Raw genomic sequence first — 24,574 nt, forward strand, 5'->3', positions numbered from 1 at the left:
ACTTTTCTTTTTCAGGCCATTGAAATTAAGTTAGAAATCACCTCCTGACAGGGTTTAGAAAAAACACCTCTGCATCTGGCTGCAACTGAAAAATAAACAGGTTGATGCAGAGAAGTTTTCTCTCGAGACCACATTTCTTTATTCCACCTTCAGTGAACAGTGGCCCTGGCATGTGCTGGCGGTCCTCTCAGTCCTACCAAAGGCAAAGAGATTCAGAGCTGCATGCCAGAGGTGTCACTGTCCACAGCCCTTGACAAGTCCTCTTGTGAGTGATTAATTTGTAAGGCAAATGATGGTGTGTATGTGCATGTGTGTGGCAAAAGCTCTTCCAATACTCTGGTACTGCACAAGAAGAAAAATTAAGGAACTTTTGAAGACGCATACATCATGGGTGAACTGATTTTTGGTTGTGTTTACTCAAATTTGATCTTCTGGAAAAGGATTTTGACTTTATTATATTTATTTATTTACACATCTCCCCTCCCTCCCCCCATTTGTATTTACTTGGATAAAAAGGAAAAAAAATAAAAGCATAGAAATCTACATTTACAAAGGTTGTGCTAAGTTAAAAAGAAGGGAAATGTATGACAACTGGCGTTCACTGTGCCTGTCAGAAGATAACCATGAATGATTTAGTTTTCCAATGAGTTATAAAGTCCATTATAAAAGGCTATTAAGGAAAATCAATATGTACAAGATAAATGGTAAAGCCTGTGAATTAGAAATAGTGTAGTGCTGAAATACTGTTCCTCCAAAAGGAGAGTTTAAGAATGTGGTGTCTGTGGTGCATGACAGTGTGATTTTGGATAATTATCAAGAATTCCAAGGGAGGAATAGAAGATATATGCCAATGACCCCAGGCTTCTCTTTTAATAAAACTCATAGAAGTTTGGAGAGAAGTGGCAGGTGTGAAGGATAAACACTCTGGCAATTAGGCAAATAGAATGTAACCTAGATAAATGTAAGCTAGTGTACATAGGCAAAAACAGTCTAAATATCCAAATTAATCTGCCTCTAGAGGCTACAGAAGCTCAGAAATTCAATAAAAACACCAGCAAGCAAATAATGGTTGACTACAACCAGAGCATCCCTAAAGAAAAGGTTCTCCAAGACTTTATGTACACTTCTGTGAAAAAGCTCAGCTATAATACCAGTGCAATTGGAAAACAGACAAATCAGTAACAAAATTTTCAAATGCATTAGACAAAGGAAAATGAATATGAATTGCATCATGCCCAGGAGATGAGAATGACACACTGCTGTCTTAAACTGTATTGAGTTTTGACTCCTGCACTTCAAAAATACCTGGATTTTTATCTTTTCTCTCTTTGTACACAAGTATGTTTATGTACCCCCCAGATCTGTACACATGAATAACCTCACATCTCCCACAAACACACAATTTTTACATGCCTGTTTTGTAATGAATTAGTAATATTTGCTATAGTTTATAAAATAAGTTGGGCTGCTGACATTTGAAAGAAGCTGGCTGATATGTTACCTCATAACCATCCCACAGCACCACGTGCTCAAACCACAAGGCCTGTCAGCAAAATTTATTTGCAAGTCAGGAAGAAGAATAAATCCTCTTGCTGTATTAACTTCAGGCAGAAGGCAAATTTGCAAAGGAAATGTTTGGTGGTGGCTCAGCTGATCGCTGCCTGCTGGCAGTGACAGTGCTCCCCTTCCCATCCCTCCACAACAACAGTGACTACCATGATGCTCTATAGTTCAGGCAATGGTCATGGATGAGCAAAGCATATTTACTGACTCAGCAGAAATGAACCGGGGCAGTTTTCTTCCTGTTGCTATTAACTTACTGTTTGTCGACTTGTTCTATGCTGAATTAACTCCACAATCAAAACTGAGTGGCAGCATGTAAAATACTAGTTTCAGTGCACTCAACATGTTTAAGTCAGTGGAGGATCTAGGCCTTACCTGCCAGTCCGGTTTTTCCATTAGCTTTTTTTTTTTTTTTTTTTTACTGCTCATGGAAATGTATACGCCCAGGTAAACACCCAAAACTATTCCATTGCTCATTAAAGCTCTACCATGGGGCTTTTTCTGTGTGCAAACAACACCCCCACAGACCAAGTTAAAAAAAAAAAAAAAAAGATGGGGCCCATTTGCAGCAAGAAGGTTGGGTAACAGCCTGAGACTTTCACACGAGGGAACAGTAACCATCACAGCACAGACAAACAGGGTTCTACTAAAACTAGGTTTGTTTCAATACTGGATGTTAGAACTGGCTTGGAAAGCATTACAGTGAAACTAAATGCAGAAGCACCTTTACTTACTGTGTTAAAATTTGGGAAGAATCCAACAGCAGAGCTGCTGTCCACGGGGAAGGGCATAAAGGGTTTGATATCCAGGGAGGGCTGCATCATCAAGGCAGGTGTGCGCACAAGGGTGGGAAGCGTAGTAGTGCCTGCCAAGAGCAAACAAAACCAGGAATTCATAGTATTCTCCTTTTCACGTTACACACAGCATAGCTATCTGTTGCTGACACAACCGCCAAGAACAAATAATGCACAGAGGTAATAAAGTGGCTCTGCAGGAGTTAATATCATTAAAAGAAACCTATTTCCACACACTAGAGATGAGGCAGAGCACTTCCCTATGGCCATGCATACTCGGAAGCTGAAGAGGAGACATATGGTATATAAATCACCCTGGCAGGTAGAATAAATCCTCCTAAAGCTGAAGAATTCTTCTGTGCCAAAAAGGCCAGGATGGGCGCCCATGGAAGTCAGATGCTTTTGCAATTCATGGTTGCCTATTAGATCAGCTAGCGCAGGCAGTACATGCAAGCTGAAATCCAGAGGTCTGTTTCCAAATAGTGAGCTGCGTGTTTGTTTCTTCTTCTTCTGGTGGCTTCTGTAACTATTAGGTGCTGCACAAACATCATTTCATATAATATATATATATATTTAATTCCTTCTGTTTTACAGTGCAACACAAATATTAGAAAACGGACAACAGATAATCAGCTGGCACACACACGAACTCTCTACATGCAATGCAAATCAACATTTTCTTAATTGGAGCACAGATCTTTCTCCCAAAAAGTGGGCTTTCCAGAAATGCACGTACTGGAATTGTTGCTGTATACACTTGAGAATCACTCCCCAACAAGATCCCAAAGGAATGTGAAGGCACAGATGTCCAAACATTCATTTATAACTAGCTGTTTGCCCTATCCACACGATAGCATGCCTAGCACACTGCTCCCAGCTATGCCTGTGGGAGTATTTTTTTCCCCCTGAAATCATAAAAAAAAAAGATTTCAAACAATATTTCCCTGCACTGAAATCAAAAATTAACTAAAAAACAAACAACAACAAAACTCAGATGCTCCTTCCTGGGTTGAATAAATAATTCAACACAGACTTGAGCAGGCACTGGAACACAAGTGTCCCATGTCTTTACAGGAGGGTGAGTCATTCTCTGCCTCTCCTCTAGGTCCCTTCTGCCAGAATTTCTCCATCATTACTTCCCTCTCCTGCTCACCAGTGGCCAGCACATCAGCCAGGAGTGTAACAGTTCTCTTGGGAGCTTCTTTGGTCTCAAGCAGAGCTGACACAGTAACTAAGCTTTTTTCTCATAGAAGTTGTCTGAGCTTTTTAAACTCAGTCAGGAGGGGAAAAAAGGAGCAAAGTAAACCAAGCAGTTTTCCCTCTCTTCTCCCACAAAATCAAATAATTTGCATCTGCTTGCAAGATGCCAGACAATCCACATGGACTGCTTAAGTACCAGTCTTCCATTAAATATCTCCCTTTCTTGCTGTTAAGGACATGCAAAATTCCAGGCAGAGAAATTTTCCTCCTTTTTCATCTCATTGCCTCCACAGACATGACTTCAAACCTGTAGTTTCTTCTTTCTATAGTATCTGAGAGGAAAGCAGAGTTCAGAAGCCAGATGGGGCTGCATGAATTTATTGGATAGCCAAACACTTACAACTAGCCCTGAGCTCAAATTTTGTAGACATTGGAGACACAGTCAATTTGATCACAGCTGCAGCATAGTAAACATTGTATTATGGCCTAGCAGATGAGTAACAGGCTATAATCTATTCTCTGTTTCTTCTACAGGCAAAGGGTGAGGATAGCAGAAAGATGGGTCATTGACAACTATGGAGAGAAAACTGTTGGACACCATCCCAACTGAGCTGCACAACTTGAACGGAAAAATATGCTTGAGATACACTATTCCAGAATATTTTCTCTCTTCTCCTACCCTGATACTTTCATAAATGCTAGTTTTTTTCAAATCTTTAAGTCAGTTAAACCCTGCATTCTGCATGAGCCTGTGTAATTCACTGACACTTGTACTTAATTAAGTCAAAGCTTATTCAAATGGAGTCACAAATGTCAAAAAGCTAAAGGCTGTCTAACATGCCCATAGTTTCGACTCCATATCCATAATGAAAAAAAAAAAAAAAAGCATCAACAGGAAAGCAGCATCTCAGAGGATTTACCCAAAGAAAATATCTTTGACTGCAAAAATAATGATTATTTCTACTCGCTGATTCTGAAACAGTACCTTTACATAATTTAGATTTCAGAATTGTACTCCAACAGCAGCTACACTGTATTCAATTACCTAAACTCTGTAAAATGCCATCATCATCAAACTTCTACAAGTTTCTCTTTGAAGTTCAGAAGCAATTAAAGATGCATGGAGTTAAAAAAGACCTGTCCTCTCTTTGCATATATACACTTCAATTAAGCTATGAAGCTAAACATGAAGCAATGAAGCTAAATATGGTTACATCTTTTAACTAAATTTTACAGAAAAAAAAGAGAACAGAATACAGTTAAATTGTGACTGGCATTTAAAATCAGAACTAAGCGAGGTTTCTGATGCTATATATAACTGAGGTATAGAAAACATTTGGCATAAAAATTTTAAAAATTAAAAAACTATTAGCATCCTCTGCTAAATAATGCAATCTTCATTGTACGCCTCAACTGAGTACAGATCATTTAAAATACATCTGAAATCTGCCCACAGTTTAGCAGCCCATGGTGTTTCTGCTGCCAGCATAATACATGACCACTAGATTAGGATACGTTCAGAGCCCCTGTGGAACAGAAAACATACACACCTACCAGATTAATTAGTGTAAGCATTAATAATAAACTTGTTCGCTTCTGTTTTGCTGTTTACTACTCCTACTATTGCCAACCATATACCAGTAGTCCTGTTTGACTGAAGTTCGATTTTCAGACCCGCATCTGAAAGCCTCTGGAAGAGTGATCAGGTAAGGATGACCCGAACTACAGGAGGAAGCACTTCAGGACAATGATCTGATCCAACAGAACAGGGCATACTTTTCCACTGGCATTTCTTCCAAAGGTCAAATAGATTTTTGCCATCCCTACACCAGGTCTGTATGCAGACCTGAGCTAAGCAGGAATACTGGCATAAGAAAGATGTAGCTGACAAGCTTCATTATCATCATAAATTTAACAGATGTTTACCATTTCATTAGCATTTTAATGATAAAGACAATTTACCATGTCAAACACAGTTTGTTTTAAACTACTTGTGAGTCTGGCATAAATATAACTGATCTTTCTTGTAAATTCATTTGCTGATTTCAAATTTGTAATTTCTAACCTTTTTTTTTTTTAAAAAAAAAAAGACAAAAAACTTCATTTGTGACTACCACTGTGGGAGATACCTAAGCACAGGGGATGAAAGCAACAGACTGCCAAAATGATGCACCAAACCTCAACTGATCTGCTTTATTGTTGTCTAAGAGAGGGAAAGCAAACTCATCTGATCCAAAATGTCTCATTTTATAAAAAAAAATTTCTTCCTCCTACACGTCTCAAAAGCAAGTCCCTGTGTAACATGTTCTGTTTCTCTTTACCACATACACATGGCTTCACGCACTCTGAAACTCAGTGGGACACTGAAGGTTTTACAAAGGTTAGGCTTTGTCATCTTTATCCAAACTTGATCCGTGTCTAACAAAAAAGGCACATAATTAAGCAATGAAATCAATATTTTGGAGGAGGCATTTGTTAAGTTTTGTGCCGGTCTCTCCCATGGCAGCACCAGCGAAAGATGAGTTACAGCCAGCCTGGCAGGTGGCAAAGGGGGTCCACGAGTCTCCAGCAACTCCCCTGCTCTTCTTTTCCTGCTCCACAGAAAAGCTGCAGAAGGCATAACTGGCAAGATCACAGTTGAGGCAGAGGCAAACACAGCTAGCTTCTGCCACCGGTCATCCCTCTCAAGAGAGGTGTCAAGTCCAGTGAAATCCAAGCACACAACTGCTCCCTTTGCACCCCCCGAAAACTACTTGTGAAAATATTACCTCTGATTTTCTCTTGAAGACCATTTTCTATCACATACAAACACACAAAAACATGTAACGCCTGCACATTAATTCCTCTGATTTGTGTCAGTATTAGACTATTACACATATGCACACATACAAAATCATAAATCACTCATCTAAGACATTTTGTGAACAATTTCAGCATATTTAAATAAACAAATTACACTTTTCAAACTTGAAAGCATGGTCTTGGAAAGCTTTCACTAAAGGTCACTGTAGAGAAATCTAGGGCCATATTCAATTCCTTCCCATTTTTAATTACTTAAAGATGTTAATACAACACTATGGTCCTCAGATCCAAGGAAGAAGTCCACAGTCAACACAGGAGCAAGTGGAAGAGTAACCGAAGTGCTATCAGGACTGAATTAAAGTATCCTGTCAAAAAATTTCTGTGGACTGGACAATCTGCATCCACTTCACATTGCATGTGGTCATCTTTGTTTAACTTGTGCCCAACACAGTATTGGGTAAAACATCAAAGGCGCCTCATCTGAGTTATTAACACCCACCACCACTTACACCAGTTACACCGAAGAAGTTTCAGTTTAGGGACAGGACATGCTGGCTTTCTCATCCTTGAATTGTCTGACCATTTTTGGCTATAAGGAGCCATCACCCTCTAGAGCAACGTTTAGTTGTCTCACCCAGTCAGGGAACCGTAGCAACATGTGAACAACTGATGGGATGGGTGAGTTCTGGGGTTTCTCCTCCCTTGACCTTTTTAGCGAAGCATTTTTCAGACACTGCTTGAGCCAAAAGTATCCCTTCTGGGGGTGGGGGTGACAACTTGTCCCTTTTGTTTTGCACGTTGGCTGAATTCATTATGGATTGCAACCACAGTATGCACAGTCACCCTGCCTTTATACTTCACACTGTCATCTCAATTTACAGCTTTTTCCTTCAAAGTTCCAGAAGACTTAAGGCCGAGCAGGACATGTTTGAAATGTTTCATGGAACAATTCTGAGAGAATTCTGCATGCATTCACCCATAACCTTTATCTGGGTCTCTACAGCTTTCAGTTCAATTTATTAATTTTGTCAGTGGAAGCTTTGAACGTTGTCAGAAATATTTATTTCAGCATGTGCCTCAAAAACCATTTTATAAACAGGTTAGAGACAAAAGTAGTACCTAGGCTTTCATAACAAATAAAACTCTCTTCAGCTCTATTGCCTGTGCCGTTAAAAAAAAAAAAAAAAAGCCAAGCCTACACTTGCTTTTATGCACCTTTATGGGAAAATTGGTATAATTACATAATATTTCAAAAAAGAAAGTAACACCTAACTACAGGAAAGCACCCCATTAAAAAAAAAAAAAATCAATAGGTATCTTGCCAAGGATCCAATGTCTCCATTTCATCATGCCCCAGACCTAGCTACATTCAATACCATTATTTTTTTTCACCATAAATGAGAGGCAAAATCAGTCACTTGAATGTTACTGTATTTTTTAGTTTTGGTATTCGTACGACATCTGTCACCACAGCACCTACCATATCTCTCTATATTGAACAATAAAATACTAGTCTTTTTTCCTTCTCAAAGTTTACATGATTTAGGAATCTTCTAATATTGCTTGTTGTATATTGCTATACATGGGCATTACAGAATGTCATGTGCTCCTCTTCACGCATAAGATAATCTGCTAAAAAAAAAGTGGATTCCAAGTAAAATACTCCTGAGTTTCTGAAAAGCAGGTGCTAATATCAAAATGCTTAAGGTAAAAGCTATTCTAGGATGCCATTAATATTCATGAAGTTTACGACATTCTCACCTCTTAAATACAAAACAATGTGAAAAAATATTGCATTTCAATCATTTTTTAGAGAATTCAATCAGCAAAACATTGATTCCTTATAGTATAAAATTATGATAAATTAGATTTATGATATCCATAGAGATTCCATTGGGTTGAAAGTAAAGTAGTAAAGAAGAGAGAAGGCCACTCCTTCAGCAGCTTCCCTAACAGCAAAGTAACATGATCCTAAAATATGTTCTCTATCCAGACAATGTAACTTGTTTTCAAAAATACCTTGAAACAAAACCCCAGTATGTATGAGATATGACACAACCCCCAGTTGACAATAGGAAAAATGCTAAAAACTTCTGTGTCCCCAGGGCACCATGCAGACTAATTCATTAATGAATGAGGATGCAGGCCCTTTGAGGGTTGATATGGTTATCACCAGAGCTAGTTACTTACACATCTTTTAAAACTTGGAATGCACTGAATTCATACCTCAAATGTTATTCAGAAACCAAAGAACCAATCAGACCTTCCACTGACATATTAACTGATTTAAACAGAACAAATGATACACCCCCATCCAAGTCTGACAACTAAAAATGGGTACAATCCTCAAAGATGTGTGGTTTTTTTTGTTGTTTGTTTGTTTTTTTCAGAAGCCACAAGGAGAGACAGCAAGAACTGGTATAGAGCTTACAGCTATTCAACAGCATTAAGCAAGAAGCACTCTGCATAAGCATCTTAACACAAGTTATCAGAAAGGATTAGCCCAGGCCTGTGTTGCAAAGCAACATATGCATACAAAATGACATGTCAAATATTTTCACTCCAGTCTGCGTTTATTTTTTCAGTGGTTGCTTCAAAAAAGCCAGAGGCATTTGACGCAACTTCACTGCAATGTACAAATAACCTATATAATGCACAGTTTAAGATCTTTGTGCTCAAGTATGACCTATCTAAGAAACATGTCAGATGATGAAAATAATTCTGTCCCTACAAATTAAAATGTGATTTACAGTATGCTTTAAGTTACTATTTCCATTATCATCTAGAAATAAATGTATTATTAAGACAAGCTAACAGAATTCCATATTCTCCTTTTGTATAAAATCAGATACCGTGAAATGAAGTATTTCTGCTTTTCAAATACATGTAGGATTCCACTGACTAGGTCAATACCAAAAATTAATTGAAACTTGATGCTGCTGAAATGAATGGAATTTCTGCCATTTCATCAATCCAAAAAGTCAACCATTACTTACTTACCTAGCGTTGATGATTATATATAGCTTATTTACAATCAGAAAGAAAAGAAGTATAGCTATATATTGCATGTATTTCTTAAAAGGATTCTAAAATAAAAACATAAATCTGACTGACTTGGAATCACTGATTTCTGTGATTTGTTAATATTCCTTCTCCAATGTTTTATGCAGACTAAATATTGTAAATACTATACATAAGCTTGATATGAAGGCAATCATAGAAAAGCTGGTATTTAAAATCTCTACTGTAATAATAATAATAATAATAAATAGAAATACATTAATATTTATTCTCCTAATCTCAACATCTAGTACACCAAAATCATGGAGAACAAATAGCGATGTTTATCAATAGTAGGGGGTGGGAGCATAGAGGGATAACTATAGAAAACTGTAATTTCATTATTCTAGAGACATGTAGATCAAAACATTGATCAAGAAATTCTTACTCTCCTTGCAGTTGTACTGCATTTCTAGTAGTTTGAAATAACTAGAATCCCTGTAGGTTTTATATATAAGATAGCACAAAGATGGAATATGCAGAGTAGTCCAATAATTAGAAATTGAACAGACTACCTTACATTTTCCTTAAATAACTTACAATTACCTGCTCCTAACTTTTGGGAGAGCTCCATCCCTCCCCAGGTTTACAGAATGTGACCCACACTAGCGTTCTTTCTCCTTTTGCCTCCAGTCTTCCCTGTATTCTTGCAGCTGAGAAAGGAAACACTAGTGCAATACCCAGCTTAAATTTTACAGCACTTGTGTTACATTGCTCCACACACTTTTTGCAATATTTATATTCCCAAGTCAAATGAACTCTAGAAGTATTATACTAGTATTAATACATGTCTGTTCGGACTGGCCCCTTCTCCAGCTTAAGCAATTAGGTAAAATAAGGACCATTCTTCACTGATATTCAGAAGAAACATTCTAGCTGCAGCAGAACCACAATTTGTTATTATGTATAGGCAGTATGGAAATATTTGTCATTAGTAACTTAAAAGAGCTAATTTTCTTTTTATAATTTTCTAAACCAAACAAGATGATTTGTTTGACTGAAAAGCGGAGTGGCTTGTTACATCTTAACACTATCTAGTTCAGTAAGTTGGATTTTACTCTAAACAAACAATGACAACTATTAATAAATGCAATACTCCTGTCTGCATTAAAGTCAGCTAGAGTTTTGCAGTCCACTCCAGCTTGTTTTTCTTGGAAACTCCTGGCTTGTTCAGACCTCTCCCTCTGGTACCCACGGCCTGAGCAACTCTGCCCTCTCCTCTGTTCCTACCTGGTTCTGGGAAATGCTACTTTGGAGTGGTTTTCTCTTTTGAAGTTGTCCAAGTATGACAGAAAAAATAATAATAATAATAAAAAAAAAGCTGTTTCTTTTTCAGCTCTCTTGCCATTTATACAAACAGAGATCTTTCTGAAATCCTAAGGATCTCTTTTGTTGTTTTACTCAAATCATTTGCCCCCCTTGCATTTTCCACTCTCCCAACACAAAGGTGCAGTAAGAGAGCACTATTTGCTTTTATGCTGTCATCCCTAATGAAAAGAAAAAATATCACCACCAGCCTACTGAAGCCACAATCTTGTCCAGAGCATGGGACAACTTACATCCCATGCTTGTTTTTATTGTTGTTTACTTTGTTTTGTCTTAAATGCGTGTTCTTGGGTGCTGGGCATTGAATTGGTTAGTGTCCCAGGATGAAGCACAGTAACTATCTCAGGATCTCAACACAGTAACTAACCTGTGCCAACAGTTTATTACCATGCCAGTACAAGCACAAGTGCTTTTTCCCCTTTAGAGAACTGCTGTATAATGATGAGCAACCTCTTAAAATAAGTATCTTAATCTAGAAAATGGAAAAATTATTAGGGGAGAGTATAAAAGTATCCTTTGATTTAACACAATATTTCCTTACAAACTGAAGTGTCCCTCCTAAGGAACAGCTGTAAAAAAAGACTCAATTTACACTACCTTAAAAGTTCCATAATACTGGGGATAGAACCTGGTTGCAGTTTGCTTTCTAGAGAGTGAATTTCCCCTACACTTCTCATATGATACGATGTTTCTCAATACCTAGCCCTTTTATCCCAAATTCTGACACCACTGAGCTCATCATCTAATTCTTAGTGAGGCTCAACACAGCCTTTCCTTCAGGACGTCCTGAGTTGCTATCCACTAACAAGTGTATCAAAGGGAATGCTGATGGGTGACCATTTTGCTAATGCTCACATAAAGCCATCACACCTTATCTTGTACATTTGGAGCATTTATGTCTGCAGTTGGCTTCTTTCTCCTTATTCCACTTCAATACCCCAACACAGCAGCTTGGCAACAGTGTACACAAAGTTAAAAGGGAGTCTAGACCCAGAGGCAACCTCACAGATGTGTCTAACCATTTAACCAATTAGACAATTATCAACTCTCTTAAAAGTCATCATGGCTCAGATAATTTCATGCTTCATTTGCTTTTCCCACTTTCTACACAGTCACCTCTAGAAAACTCGGTTACCCAAGTTGTTTCTAGTTTTCCTTTTCTAAGATCTTCTTTTGGCATTGCTCCCTAAATGTCCATCAGGTAAAAGATTGTATCAACAGGTAATACAGATTTTTGAAAGTGCTCTACTGAAACTGTCTGCCATGGAAACCAGGTTCACTGATGAATAAAATTTAGCTTTCTGTCCAATAAAAAATTGTCAATGTTTCAGAAAATAAAAGTGCTATAGATCACCAGTGCCTTAGAGTATTCAGAAGCTGCAGCGTTTAGCTAAGACCACACAACCATGAATCATTTTAGCAAAACAAAAGCATAAAACAGACCATGCAGTCCCAGTTCCCACTGCTAATCGGTGTCATGACACTTACCTTAGTACCCAGGGCTACAGTCCACCTCCACCGCAGCATTTAAACATACACACAGCATGAGACTCAGAAATAAATAATCCTTTCATTTCAACATGGTGCATTTGTGATGTTGGGTGCTATGAGACAGTGGGCAACCAACAAGTCCAAACAAATCAGGGCTGCTGTAATTGTGTGCTTAGCTTTAATTCCCCTTGAGGACAGTGTTTGCAACATGACTCCAGAGGGAGGGCAGCCTACTATTGACATCACCACATCAAATATAACCTGAAAGACTGACAAACTGTGTTTCAGTGGCACCTTTCCTGTTATTATTCTTGTAATTAAAGTTAGAGGTTACTGTTTTAGACGGCTAGCTGGCTGCTACAGAGCTGTATCTTTTAAATAGGTTCTTTTTATTTTATATTTTTATTTTTAAAAGAGATAGTGTCTGTTTGAATTTTTGAAAAAGTTAATAAAAGGGGACCTTGGAGTGCAGGGTTACAGAGATTCTGCAGGGTCATGAGATTCAGAACAACAGAGTCCTCAAATCCTGGCTCTGCGAATTAAGGAGTACTGCTTTACGTATTTTCAAAGTTGGGATTGATGAATAAGTAAAAATTTGAAAATCTATAAAATTATAATACATGGTATGTACCCTCCCTTACATGGGAAGGAATGAAGGCAATAGATTTAAAACTAACAGATCTGGTAGCACAGATCACCACACTGGTAACGTTATGGAACATTGATTAACGACTGGCATTCAACTAGAAACATTTTCTGCTTTTGGAAGTAGCAGTGCACCAGCTCTGCCAGCGATATATCATAAAGAGTTTCAATGCTGTTATGTTTTCAAAGATTGCATGACATGAACTTGGGCAACCCTACCCTTACCTGCATTCACAGTCAAAGAAAAAAATAATGTGTATTTAACAGAATGTTCTGTAAAATTAAATTGAGATTGGACCAAAGAAAAAAACTTTAACAATATATTCATTGACTTTCAACAGAACTTCAGATAGTGTAACTCTGGAAAAAAAAAGTCACCCCTAACTTCTCAAAGAATAGTATCACTTTAATATCACATTTCATAAATTAAATCTAATTAATCAAATAATCTGAAAATAAACAAACAGAAGATAATAGTTGATGTGAAAACAGCATGAAAGCAGTTTTATGAAAACTTCCATGCAGCCTGCATCTACTTTCCATGACCACACTTGAGCAGACTGGGCAGCCCCACCACCCCTCCATTCCCAACTCTTCCCTTGGGCCAGCACAGCGAGTCAGACCACCTGGAAACAAACCAGCAACAAAACAACAACAGAGAAATTTGCTTTCAACCAGACCCATGAACTGATTAAACTGAATCCACGATAGTGCAATGGAGAGTACTGAGATGGGGGTGTACGAAAAATAAGTGTTGTGACCAGTGATGCTTCTCACTCCTACCCAGACTCACCTGAACTGTCCCTCAGCTTCCTGGCAGCATAGCAGATAAATTTAATGCCTGCCAAACTGTTTCTGGTTCTCTCTCTCAGGACAGCAACTGTCGAACGTGGCATTGTTAACTCATAATCAGCTTGTGATATGCAGCAATCCTTTTCTGCATTCACAGAGCAGCGATCCCTGCTTGTGTGCCCTATTGCTTATTACTCAGATCCTGTTCTCCTTTGTATGCTTTGCCACAAATTCACTTGTCTGCATTTTCAAAGGGAAGATAACACATTAGTTCTTAAACTCAGTTTGGTCCTTCTCCTCTTTTAAAAACACTGTGACCCATCTGGTCTCTTTTAATGCTCTGGGACTTCCTCTTCTCTTCACAAGTGGTAAGAGCTCCAGGATTTCCATTAGCGCAAATGTCCCTGTACAGCATTTGTCAGATCCAGCATTTTGAAGATCCCAGTTCATCAAAACACCAACTCGTTCTTACATTGCAATCTCCCCCTTTCATTTAACTTCCCCCCTTCACTTATTAAGATGACCATCATGTTAAAACAATTGATCTTTCTAACACCAATAATGCAAAAATGGCACCACGCAATCCCAGCTTCTTGACTTCCTGACATCCACATAATAACAATCCAGCTTTTTCCCTGGTGTTTTGTAAGCATTGTAAGTGCATTTACAGAAAAACTTCTTAAAGTTTGATGCTTATTTCAGTCTCATTTCTTGCTCTTTTTTTTTTTAATTTTGTCCTATACATTCATATTACTCTTTCTTCATCATCCTTTGTAATTTGAACTACTTTTCATTTCCTATCTATACATACAGTCTTTGTGCTTGAGTACACAAAGAGCTTATATTTTAGTAAAATTATCTTTGCTGCACTTCCTGATAATTTGCACTTGTGCTCTTATTAGGATGTCTTTAAAGGAACTTGCAAACTCTCACAGTAAGTTTGATAAAAGAAATAGTCGGATAAGTGAATCTTGAAGAAAAAAAAAAAACAATCCTCTGTGCAAAATTCCTTTCACTACCAGTCATTTCAGATACAACATTATTTCTTTTAATAAATAGACATAGTAGTATTTTGGTGCATAACTTAACAGGAAAGAAAATTAGGTAAGATGTCTATTCTGTTCTTATGCCTATTAAGAATATAACTCCCTCTTATCTCTAAAACATATTTTCACTACCTTAAAATGTAATATTTTACTCTGATTTTAAAAGCAGCAAGCCTTATTTAACATTTAGTTTCCTCAGTGCTAATAAACTGGACAGATCTAAGCAGCATACAGGCTTTGGCCTGCCTCCTGGAATGGCTAGAAATATTTGCCTTGTCCATTCTCTTTTTAACCCCCTGACTATTTACCGAAGTAAAGATCAAGCCTACGATTCTGAGAAGTAAGAATGAAGCAATGCACACTCTTACATGCATTTTTCTCTGTTCTGAACTTTACTTTGCCTGTATTAAGAAATAGACCACGTTCCAAATCACTGGTCTTTAAATTCATGTTTGAACCTTTTCCTTAATTCTCTTGAGTGCCATGCACATTTTCTCTTGCTTCATACTTAGTTCTTGGCAAGACTGAAGTAATGGAGGCTTTGCTGACTGAAAGGCAATACACATTAGACACAGAAGAAAAAAAAATCTATAACATATCTCTGCTCTTTTCCTTTTAATTACATATATTTGCTATTGAGAAATACAGAGGGAAGTAAAACTACTTGTGTACCTGGAGGTATAATGTGCAATGTACAAAACTCCAGCAAATGGTCCAAACTTGCATGCGTTACCCTGTTGTGAATCCATCATCGTTCCTTTTAAGTCCCCAGAGTCACTGGAATTAGCAGCAATACAGGAGTGAAATTTGGCCTATTAACTTGAGCAGGAGGAGCTCTCTGTAGACACACCAGCTGACAGGCCAGATGCTATACCTAGCATTTCGCAGTGCAAAGGAGTAACAAGAGGAGGTACTAGGGTATTTGTTAGCGCACTTATACATTAACAAAAACCGCTACATGCTATTCATTGGCTAATACTTCCTAAGCTGCTGCACAAAGAAACCCAGCAAATACGTGGGATACATGAACACCGAATGGAAAAAGGGAAACAGCTATGATACCACAGAGATCACAGCATCTGCAGCAGGAGTACCACAGCAACAAGCCATGCACAACGACCTGTAGCCTGGGGAGACGATCACAGCTTACACCCCTCTATCTACCGCTACATATTCTGTACCACATGCTGCAGCTTCCTCACCACACTCTCTTTCCATTGCTTTGCAAACATCCTGAATCACAAGACCTTCTTGCACTAATAATTGCCACAGTAGCATGCTAAACTGGGCAAGAGAAGTTTGCAAAGGTAGAGATGAAAGACTGGTTCCTTAGTTAAGGCCCAGGTTTATACATTCCTGTGGATACAGCAATCATGGTTTCACAGTTGCCTGCATTCCAGAATGGGTTTAAAATATGCTGTATATTTCTGCAATAGAACAGCCTTTCAGAGTGAAACCATACTCCAGAATACACTCACTGCTGTATAATCTAGGGAATCGAACCAATCTAAACCGAGTCACTAATTCAGGAGCCGGGGTTGATTAAGGTAATTAAGAATTAGGCTCTGAACTTGCATTTTCAGAAGTACTCACTGGAGGTCAATCACCTACAGAAAGAGCCCGTACTTTTAACATGGTTACCCCCAACAGATAGCATGAGTAATCTCCCTCTGCCTCCACTGGTGGTAAGTACACCCTTAGCATTTGTGTCGTTTTCCAGAATTTTCAAAACCATTCTCTGGAAGGATTTGATATTAGAGTCTGCTTGAAACTTGTCCATAACTATAGTATATGCTTTTGAGCACAGGAAGAAATCAGGCAACTAAATTTACCATTAATCTGCTTTTATGTACTCTAATCAGAAAGATTGGGATGGCATAAGTTGCTTCAAAATGGAAAAAATGTCCTTAGGTATTTAAGAAATTATAGCCAGAGTGCAGAAGAGAACAGGAAAGAGAAGAATAAACCCTTTTTTTTTTTTTCTCAGTAGTAGAATGTTTACAATAAAGACAAGTAATCTACATCTACCCCTTTAAGTAACACATAATAAGATTTTTACCTTTTTTGTTTTAATTGTAGGTCTATTTCACTAGAAGTTTTGCAAAGACAATTTCTATCTTACAGCTTACTGCCAACACAGCAATGACTACCTCTACAACACTTTTTCCCAGGACATGAATTTCAAACATCTTCTATTAAACAACACTTCTGAAAATTACACAAAACAAAAATGAGTCATGCAAAGTGAAACTTAATCCTCAGATGTCTTTTCTATAATAGAAAAACAGAAATGTATGTAGCATATTTTAAAGCCCTTATGAAACACACATTTGAATAGAGATCAGTGACCAATACCTCAATTAAAAAGAAAGAAACAAAAACCCCTTGTGTTTAAACAACAGTGCAGCCAGAACAGGGAAATAAAATAAATAAAAAAAAAAAACTCACCATTTTTTTCCCCCCAGATTTAACACCATTGATTTCAACAATGAACATAGCCATCATTTTACAACAAAACTTAAGGAAAAATGTCTTCTGGCATATTTTAAATTCATTTCCAATATTAACTGTGAAATGTTCATCTTATGGGGTAGGATCTCACAGTATTTAATCTTGGCATCCATGATGAAGTAAAGGCAGAATGAACTCAAGCTGGAAATAAGAAGAACTTCTAAGAGCAGCTGGACTCCAGTGTGGTCAGAAGAAGAAAACTTCAACAAGATTTGAGATTGTAAACCACTATGCCTACATTAACAGGGGTATGGACAGGATGAGCTTTGTCCAGTATTTCCATTTCTGTATGTGCATATTCAATCATAACAGTAGAGTAAATCTGTAAATCAATCTAAGACCACCTGGTCTTCATATGCAGGGATAGGTACAGATCATAGATTGATAAATCAATCTATTAGGCAGCTGTGCAGAACAAAATAAGACAGACAAAAAACTACAGAAAAGAAAAATATCTGGACATTCTATGTGAAATGTTTTTTATTATTATTATTTATTTGTTTGTTTGTTTTTCTAAAGATAACCTTGGTTATGTAGCAAGAAATATGAAAAGGTACACACAGTAAAAACATTTGATATGTTTCCAAATAATACTTGAGTTGCAAGAGTGAGGGACTAACCTGCCAGAGTAACAATTAAGGATAATGAGGGAAAAGCCCAGTTCCCTCTTCTGCATAAAACTATCATGTGTGAAGCCTAATAACCTGACCACAGCATGAGGGACAAAGCTCAAAGAATCAATATACATTTTCCATGAAGCAAAAAATTATTGGTCCCTTACTGACAATGCTTACTGTGTTAAGCAGCGGGTACCTTTCAAATTGAAAAGGATTTACAAATTGAAGAGACTGATATAAGAAGCAAGCTGTGGAAAGTCTAGCATATATAAAGAGTTACATATGTATGTGCTAGTAACAATACACAACAGACAGAGAGGCAAGGGGGGACACTGGGTATCAGAAAGACTAGTAAAGAATTTTGGAAAGGTTTGAAAAATAGAACTGAAATAAAAGGACACACATACACACGGGTTTGAACATTGGGGAAAGTTTCTCAACACCAAGATTACTCTCAGTGACATTTAATGTTCATGGTGGCACTCTCTGAGCTGAACCAGACCGTGGAAGTAACCTCCCAAGAGAATTTTGGAGTCTCAGCAGCACACACATCAGTATCAAGACAATAAAATAGTGTTATACATAAAGCAGAAGCAAAGCTATATGGACAACTAAAGGATTAAATGACCACCAAAGGATACAGAGACTGCAGACATTAAAGACAAATTACAATAAAGATATTTACAGCCAGTGTCATATACTTTTCTTTTTTTTGAAGTATAAACATGGCCTTGATTGATTTCAAGGAGACGGTGTCTTTCAGAGATAGTTTTATCACAAATTCTAGGTAATAGATAGATACAACAAAATTTAACAGAAGCAAACAAAAACACAAACATATCCTACAAGTTGCATCAGTGATGTCCCAAGTGCAGTGGATTTTATCCTGTGCAGACCACAGCACAAAAGTGGGTCCTTCCCGCACAAACAGGATTGTCAAAATCTTAACATCATAACATGAAAGCATATAGAAATACCTACTTTTTTTAGTTGTACATAAAAAAAGAAACTTTAATGTAATGTTTAATGTCATGCATTTATTTTGTATCTGAAATTTGCGTTTTTGTTTTCCTGTTGTACTTGCACTTTCTTGCATTTTAAATTGAGAGAACAGTATAAACACTAATAGAATCACTCTTAGAGTGATATATCAATTCCCGCAGAAAATTAAAGCGAACAAAAACTTTTCACATCTAGACTTCTGTCAAATATGGTTGTTGACAACTGAATAGTTTAATAGTGCCCAACACACTACTTGCAAATTCTGGGAAAAGAAGGTTGCTAAGATTCCCTCTCACTCTGAAGGTGGAATTTTCCACTTTATAAAATACTATTTTTGTCAAAGCAATTTGTACAGAGTCCTGCTACCACCATACATGAAATGGAAAGTTCCACAGCTGTAATGAAACTGGGAACTTTTGTTCATGGAACACTTTTATTTTCATATTTTCATTAAGGACAAACGTGTCATAGTCAAGAACAGGGTTTCTTATCTGTGCAATAAATATAAAGAAATTACAGTTTTATTCACAAATATAAGTTGCATCTGATTTTAAATGTTATTTTTCCATAAGACATTTCTAGCAAAGTTCATGATAACACATCGTAAGCACAGCTGCTCATTGCCTTATACCCACTGTAACAATTTGTTTGCATGCAAGTTGCTGAGAGCTGAATCAGAGAAAAGCACAGACAGCTTGCATTTAGGGACATTAGGGTTTGTGCAAGTTACAAAGAAATACATTTATTAATTTATTTTTTTTTATTTATTTATTTTTCCCGGGGTGACTAGCGACTTTCAGCCATTATTACTAGATACATCAACAATCACTGCAAAATAGGACTAGACAGAATATAAAGAAGTCATCCAATCCATCTGAATAAAATGACACCTTTTGATAATCTGGCAAGAATTCTGCTTAAATCTATGGCATCTGCTCTACAGTATTTGAAAATCTCCTTACTATAAAAAGTACTCAAAACACAGGGAAAATAAGTAAAGGTAAGAAAAAAGCTGACAGAAGAAAAAAGTCTGCTACTGGCTCCATGGTATTTAGTGTGATTCCTGTGCACGTGCGCAGCTCAAAAAGAGTTAAAATCAGATCTTTGAGACAGATCTTAGTGAACTCTAAAGAGATATCCATTAAAAACTACAAAAATCCATAAGATGTCTCACATTTAAAAGAATGGTCAGCAGGATTACTTGCTACTTACTTTGCAAATATTACATAATGACAAGCATCAAGATCTTGCTTACAGACTGGAACTTCAATTACTTGCTAGAAAATTTGGAGAAAAATAATCAGAGTGATTATTTTTATTAATTATACAGATTAATTGATGGAGTTATAACAACTGTTTAGGCATTTCAGTGTTCATCCTTTGAGAGCAACTAGATTAAAAATGTAGTCAGGCATTGGAATAGGTTGCCCAGGGAGGTGGTGGAAGCACCGTCCCTGGGGGTGTTTAAGGAAAGGTTGGACATGGAGCTCAGGGACATGGTTTAGTGGGTAATGTTGGTGTCTGGGGGGTAGTTGGACCAGATGATCTTGAAGGCCTTTTCCAAACTTAATAATGTTTCTGTGATTCTAGATATTGAGAGATCTGTTCTAATACCAGTGAAAGCAATTTAGCAATGTGGTCCATCTTTCCTTGAAAGTCTGGAATTCCACTTCTCAAAGTTTTGCTCACACAAGAAGTTAGTTTCAAAATTATACATACATTTTTGACTTGCAAAAAAATATTCCACTGGTGATAAATCGCAGAAAAATGAATTGTATGCAACCTTTAGTTTTCAGAAGTGTTTATAGAAATGGATTTAGGAAAAATAGCAGCTTTGTTTTATAGGTTAAGCAACTTTCTTAGGGAATCAGATTTAACAGAGAACTTATCAGAAGGGAAATACTCCCTGGAAGATTCAAACAAAGAGGATAGGATGGTAACAGGATAAAAAATGTCACTGTAAGACAAGGTACAGAACTAAGCCTGAAGTGATAATGATTTAAAGCAGGCACTGCTTGGCTTGGGGCCAGCCTGGAGTCAGCTGGTGGCCTTCAATTCCTCCTGGCGTACACAAGACAGACATGCAGGTGTATTTGCCACTATTACATATGTAGTTGTCTTTCTCAGGAAACGAAACAGGTATAGAGAAGCCTCTACTACTTAGGTTATTGCTGCTCTGCAAATGGAGACTGTCAATCTCTAGTGTTGCTGTTATCTTGTCTCTCATGAAAATAAAGTTAATTTTTCTAATTGACTACAGTCCCACACTTCCATCAGCTCATATTAATTAATCTCATCAAAAACACGAGAGCACATTTGCCTACATTTATTTCAGTCTCATTTAGATTCCCTCCATTCTGCCTTGTTTCTTTTACTGCTGAAGAGACAGATGAACATACCTGCCAAAGGAATGAGGAGGTGGCAGCTCTTTACCCTGATGTCCAACCTCCAAAGTTTAAAAGTGAAAATGACAGAAACCTTGCCACTTCTGAACGTCCTTGCAATGCCGTTCAGCTGACAGTCAAGGACTATATAGGTTAGTGTTTCACTTTAATTAAGAGTTTTATGAAAGTCTAATATAACTGGTAACTTCAAAATACGTGTTATTTAATTTGAATTATATACATGCTTCAGGTTTATCTACAAACTTTCAAAACCAGAGGTCTGTTCAGAAAGTTTTTGCAACTGAGACAAATGAAAACAAATAAGGAAACTGAGCTTGTTGAGTGGAAGATGAGGCACAAGCAGCCCTGAAAGTTTTGTTTTAAGAGTATCCCCTCTCTCACCCCCACTACACCCCCCCTCCAAAAAAAAAAAAAAGAAAGCAAGAAAACCTTTTTCTGTTCATAAGGCAAGGAGACAGTGAGAGCTGGACATGTTTCTTAATGCAAACAAGCAAAAGTATTTGAATAAAACAAAGCTAAAAAAAAATACTGTATGCCTTTATTAAGGAGGGACAGAAACAGGTGTAACTGAAGCCATGAGTAACCGAGGACCACATGAATATCTGTCCAGTTCTCTGAAGTCTAAAAAAGACATCAGATGGTGTTTTGTGCTCTTGTTACTGAATGAAGCTGTTCTGTTTATCTGTGTGAAATGAGGGCTTGTGTGATGCTGTCAAGTCAGGCTCCGAAAAACACCTGGTTGCAATCTCCACTTTCCATCTTTCCTGTAGAGTAGAAAAGCCTTCTTTGATAACAGACAGCTCAAATCAAGAGCCCTGGATACAAGAAATGAAGTGACACCTTTACAAAATACAGTGCGCTAACATGACATATTAACTGGAGAAAGTAGCATTTAAATTCAGCTAATTTAAGACTCCAGAAGGTATTTTGGTACATGCTGTATTGATGGCATATATTTATATTAAGAGGCAGAATTTCCACAGTACATCTCATCACCAATAGTTTAAAGAGAATTGTCAAATATTGGACAAAAATTACTTAAAAGAATAGTTTTATTTTCATTAACTCATCCATCATTACTTTTGTTTATGAACAGATCTCCTCATTCAGTACCTCTCAGCTACATAAAAACTACTTTAATTCCAATTCTCTCAGCTCTAACATCAAGCATCTTTCTTAAAATCATTTGCCTCTCACAGCTGGTTTCCAGCACTAGTCTCAGTCTGATTTACTTAAGGCTTTTTCTCCAAGAATGATTTTCAATTCTACATGTCAGTAAAACATCCAAGCTCCTGGGACCATGGGGCTGAGATCAAAAAGTGGTAATAACTCCTCCTAGTCCCCTTTTATTTTATTTATCTGCAAGAAAAGCATTGCCTTTTCTTTTTTACATGCTTCCTTTTTCAGATCAACACTGAAACTAGATGAGAACATTAACCTTTAGCTTTTACCCTCTTTAGGAGCTTTGTTCTCTATTCCATTGACAAACTGAGCAGAAACCTTGAGCTCTCCTCTTGAGGTGGCACATATTGTATATACAATGAGCACGCAACTCATGCCATTACAGAAGGCAAACCACAGTTTCCTGTTGAATTTTGAAACAGTACCTCATGCATAATTTATAAAATCTGCTGATTGCATCAACCTTACTTTCTGATATGCTTTCTGCTTGAAAATGTCACATGCAATACTTCTGTCATAGGTGCAATATCTATTACTGGCTGTATGTGACCCTGCACTGGCATCCATTTTGTTGTTATCAACAATCACTTGAACATTACAGATATTTATTTTTATTTTTTTTTGGCTGATAACATCACCTACTTCTTTGTTGTTACTCTTAAAGTTGCCATGGAAACAAAAGAACAGCTGAATAGCAATTTTAATGCTTGAGAAATGCTTATTCTTTAGTAATAGGATGCTACTTGCCGGTATGGACTCTCAGGGTTTAATGGAAACTATTATAAATAGTAACTTTTGAATCAAAGCCTTGCTCAAAAAAAAAAAAAGACAAAAGCCAAAAAAGAGACTTGTGTTTCTTCCTACCCACCTCAGTTCTAGTAATAATGAACTGATGTAGAGGAGATGATCTCCCTGCTGTGACACAAGGCATCAGCACGGGAGAGTCCTGCTCCCTATCCTGAAGGAGACAACAGTTGCTGCACAGAGAAACAATGCTTACCTTTTCTCTCCAAGTGTCTCTATGTTGCAAGTAACCTCAAAATGGAAAAGAATAAGGAAGTTCCATACTTCATCTTCCTCACCAACTCAGGTAAATTGCTGCTCCATCCCAGAAACACAACACGAGCTATGAAAAAATCAAGGATCCTCTCTTTGAATTAATTCTCTTAGCCACACAGTTCTCCTCTTTCTCTAGCACAATCCTTCCTACACAGAGTAGGAAGCTCAAACTAACAGCTGAGTCCTGCTGCTGTCTGCCCATAATCCACGAACTCACATAACCGTAAATATTGCCACTGATGGGAACTGAGCGCGCTCAGCCCCTGGATACTCGGCGCATTTCAGATTCCTGTCCTGGATGTCCAATTCCTCTCATCTCCCTGCAGCTCCTGAGCAGACAGAACACAAGGGATCAGCATGAGTATCACCTGAAGCCTCTTCTACCTTAAATCCTGTTGTTAATCAGTCAGAGAATTTGTAGAGATATTTATAAGCAGCAGAACATGACTGGTTTGGTACAGAGACAACATGCAATACAGCAGCGTCTTGCTCTGCAAAGCCAACCAGTAGGCAACATGCAGCTGTCAGGGACAGCTGAATGAATATTTTCCTACGCAAGAGCTTTTCCCTTACCCTGCTGACAGTTAGCACTTGGCACTGCTGCCCCTCTCCCAAGACCTCAACAGCAACAAGAAAACAAACCCTGCCCCCAGGGACTGCAGGCTGATCCTCTCCCAGCAGCAGGAGCAGCTTTGGCTCCTCGAGCTTTGGCCCCATGAAGACTGAGGACCTTCCCTTGGTGTGCAGGATAATAGTCAGGAGGAAATATTCTAGCAAGGGAGCAAGTGCTAGAGGAGACAATGATGAGGAAGACTGGGATGAAAAATGTTTATCTTTCTTCACCAGACATCCCTGCAGAAAGATGGCTGCACACCCTTTCCCAGTCACTGAATCATCTCTGCCTTCCCTGCCTTTGTTGCCCACAGCCCTGACTCCACACTTGTTGCTCCTCTAGTTTTTACAGAAACCTTCCTGTAAAAACCCACAGAAAACCCACAGCTTTCAACAATGCCGTCTCTATGTCAAGATGCATTCTGTTGACACCTGGAAGATCACTTCACACTGAGGATTATGATACT

The 24,574-nt window shown here is 37.8% G+C and overlaps 1 protein-coding gene across 10 annotated transcripts in view; it reads right to left on the bottom strand.

The window, feature by feature from the left end:
* Positions 1-24,574, bottom strand: part of ZNF385B (zinc finger protein 385B) — a 170,818-nt gene that overhangs the window by 55,659 nt on the left and 90,585 nt on the right. For 6 of the 10 annotated variants that reach the window (XM_083840906.1, XM_083840910.1, XM_083840913.1 and 3 more), the window contains one exon: positions 2,298-2,428. The exons of 1 other annotated variant lie outside the window; for it this stretch is intronic. In XM_083840906.1, the coding sequence (XP_083697032.1) occupies positions 2,298-2,428 (131 nt within the window). Of the gene's footprint in view, positions 1-2,297; positions 2,429-12,233; positions 12,392-20,061; positions 20,084-23,436; positions 23,563-24,574 lie in introns of those variants that run through there. 3 more of the 10 variants (XM_083840915.1, XM_083840916.1, XM_083840914.1) reach the window with 3 other exon arrangements.

Source organism: Anser anser (assembly GCF_964211835.1).
Source record: "Anser anser genome assembly, chromosome: 6".
Classification (NCBI taxonomy): Eukaryota; Metazoa; Chordata; class Aves; order Anseriformes; family Anatidae; genus Anser; species Anser anser.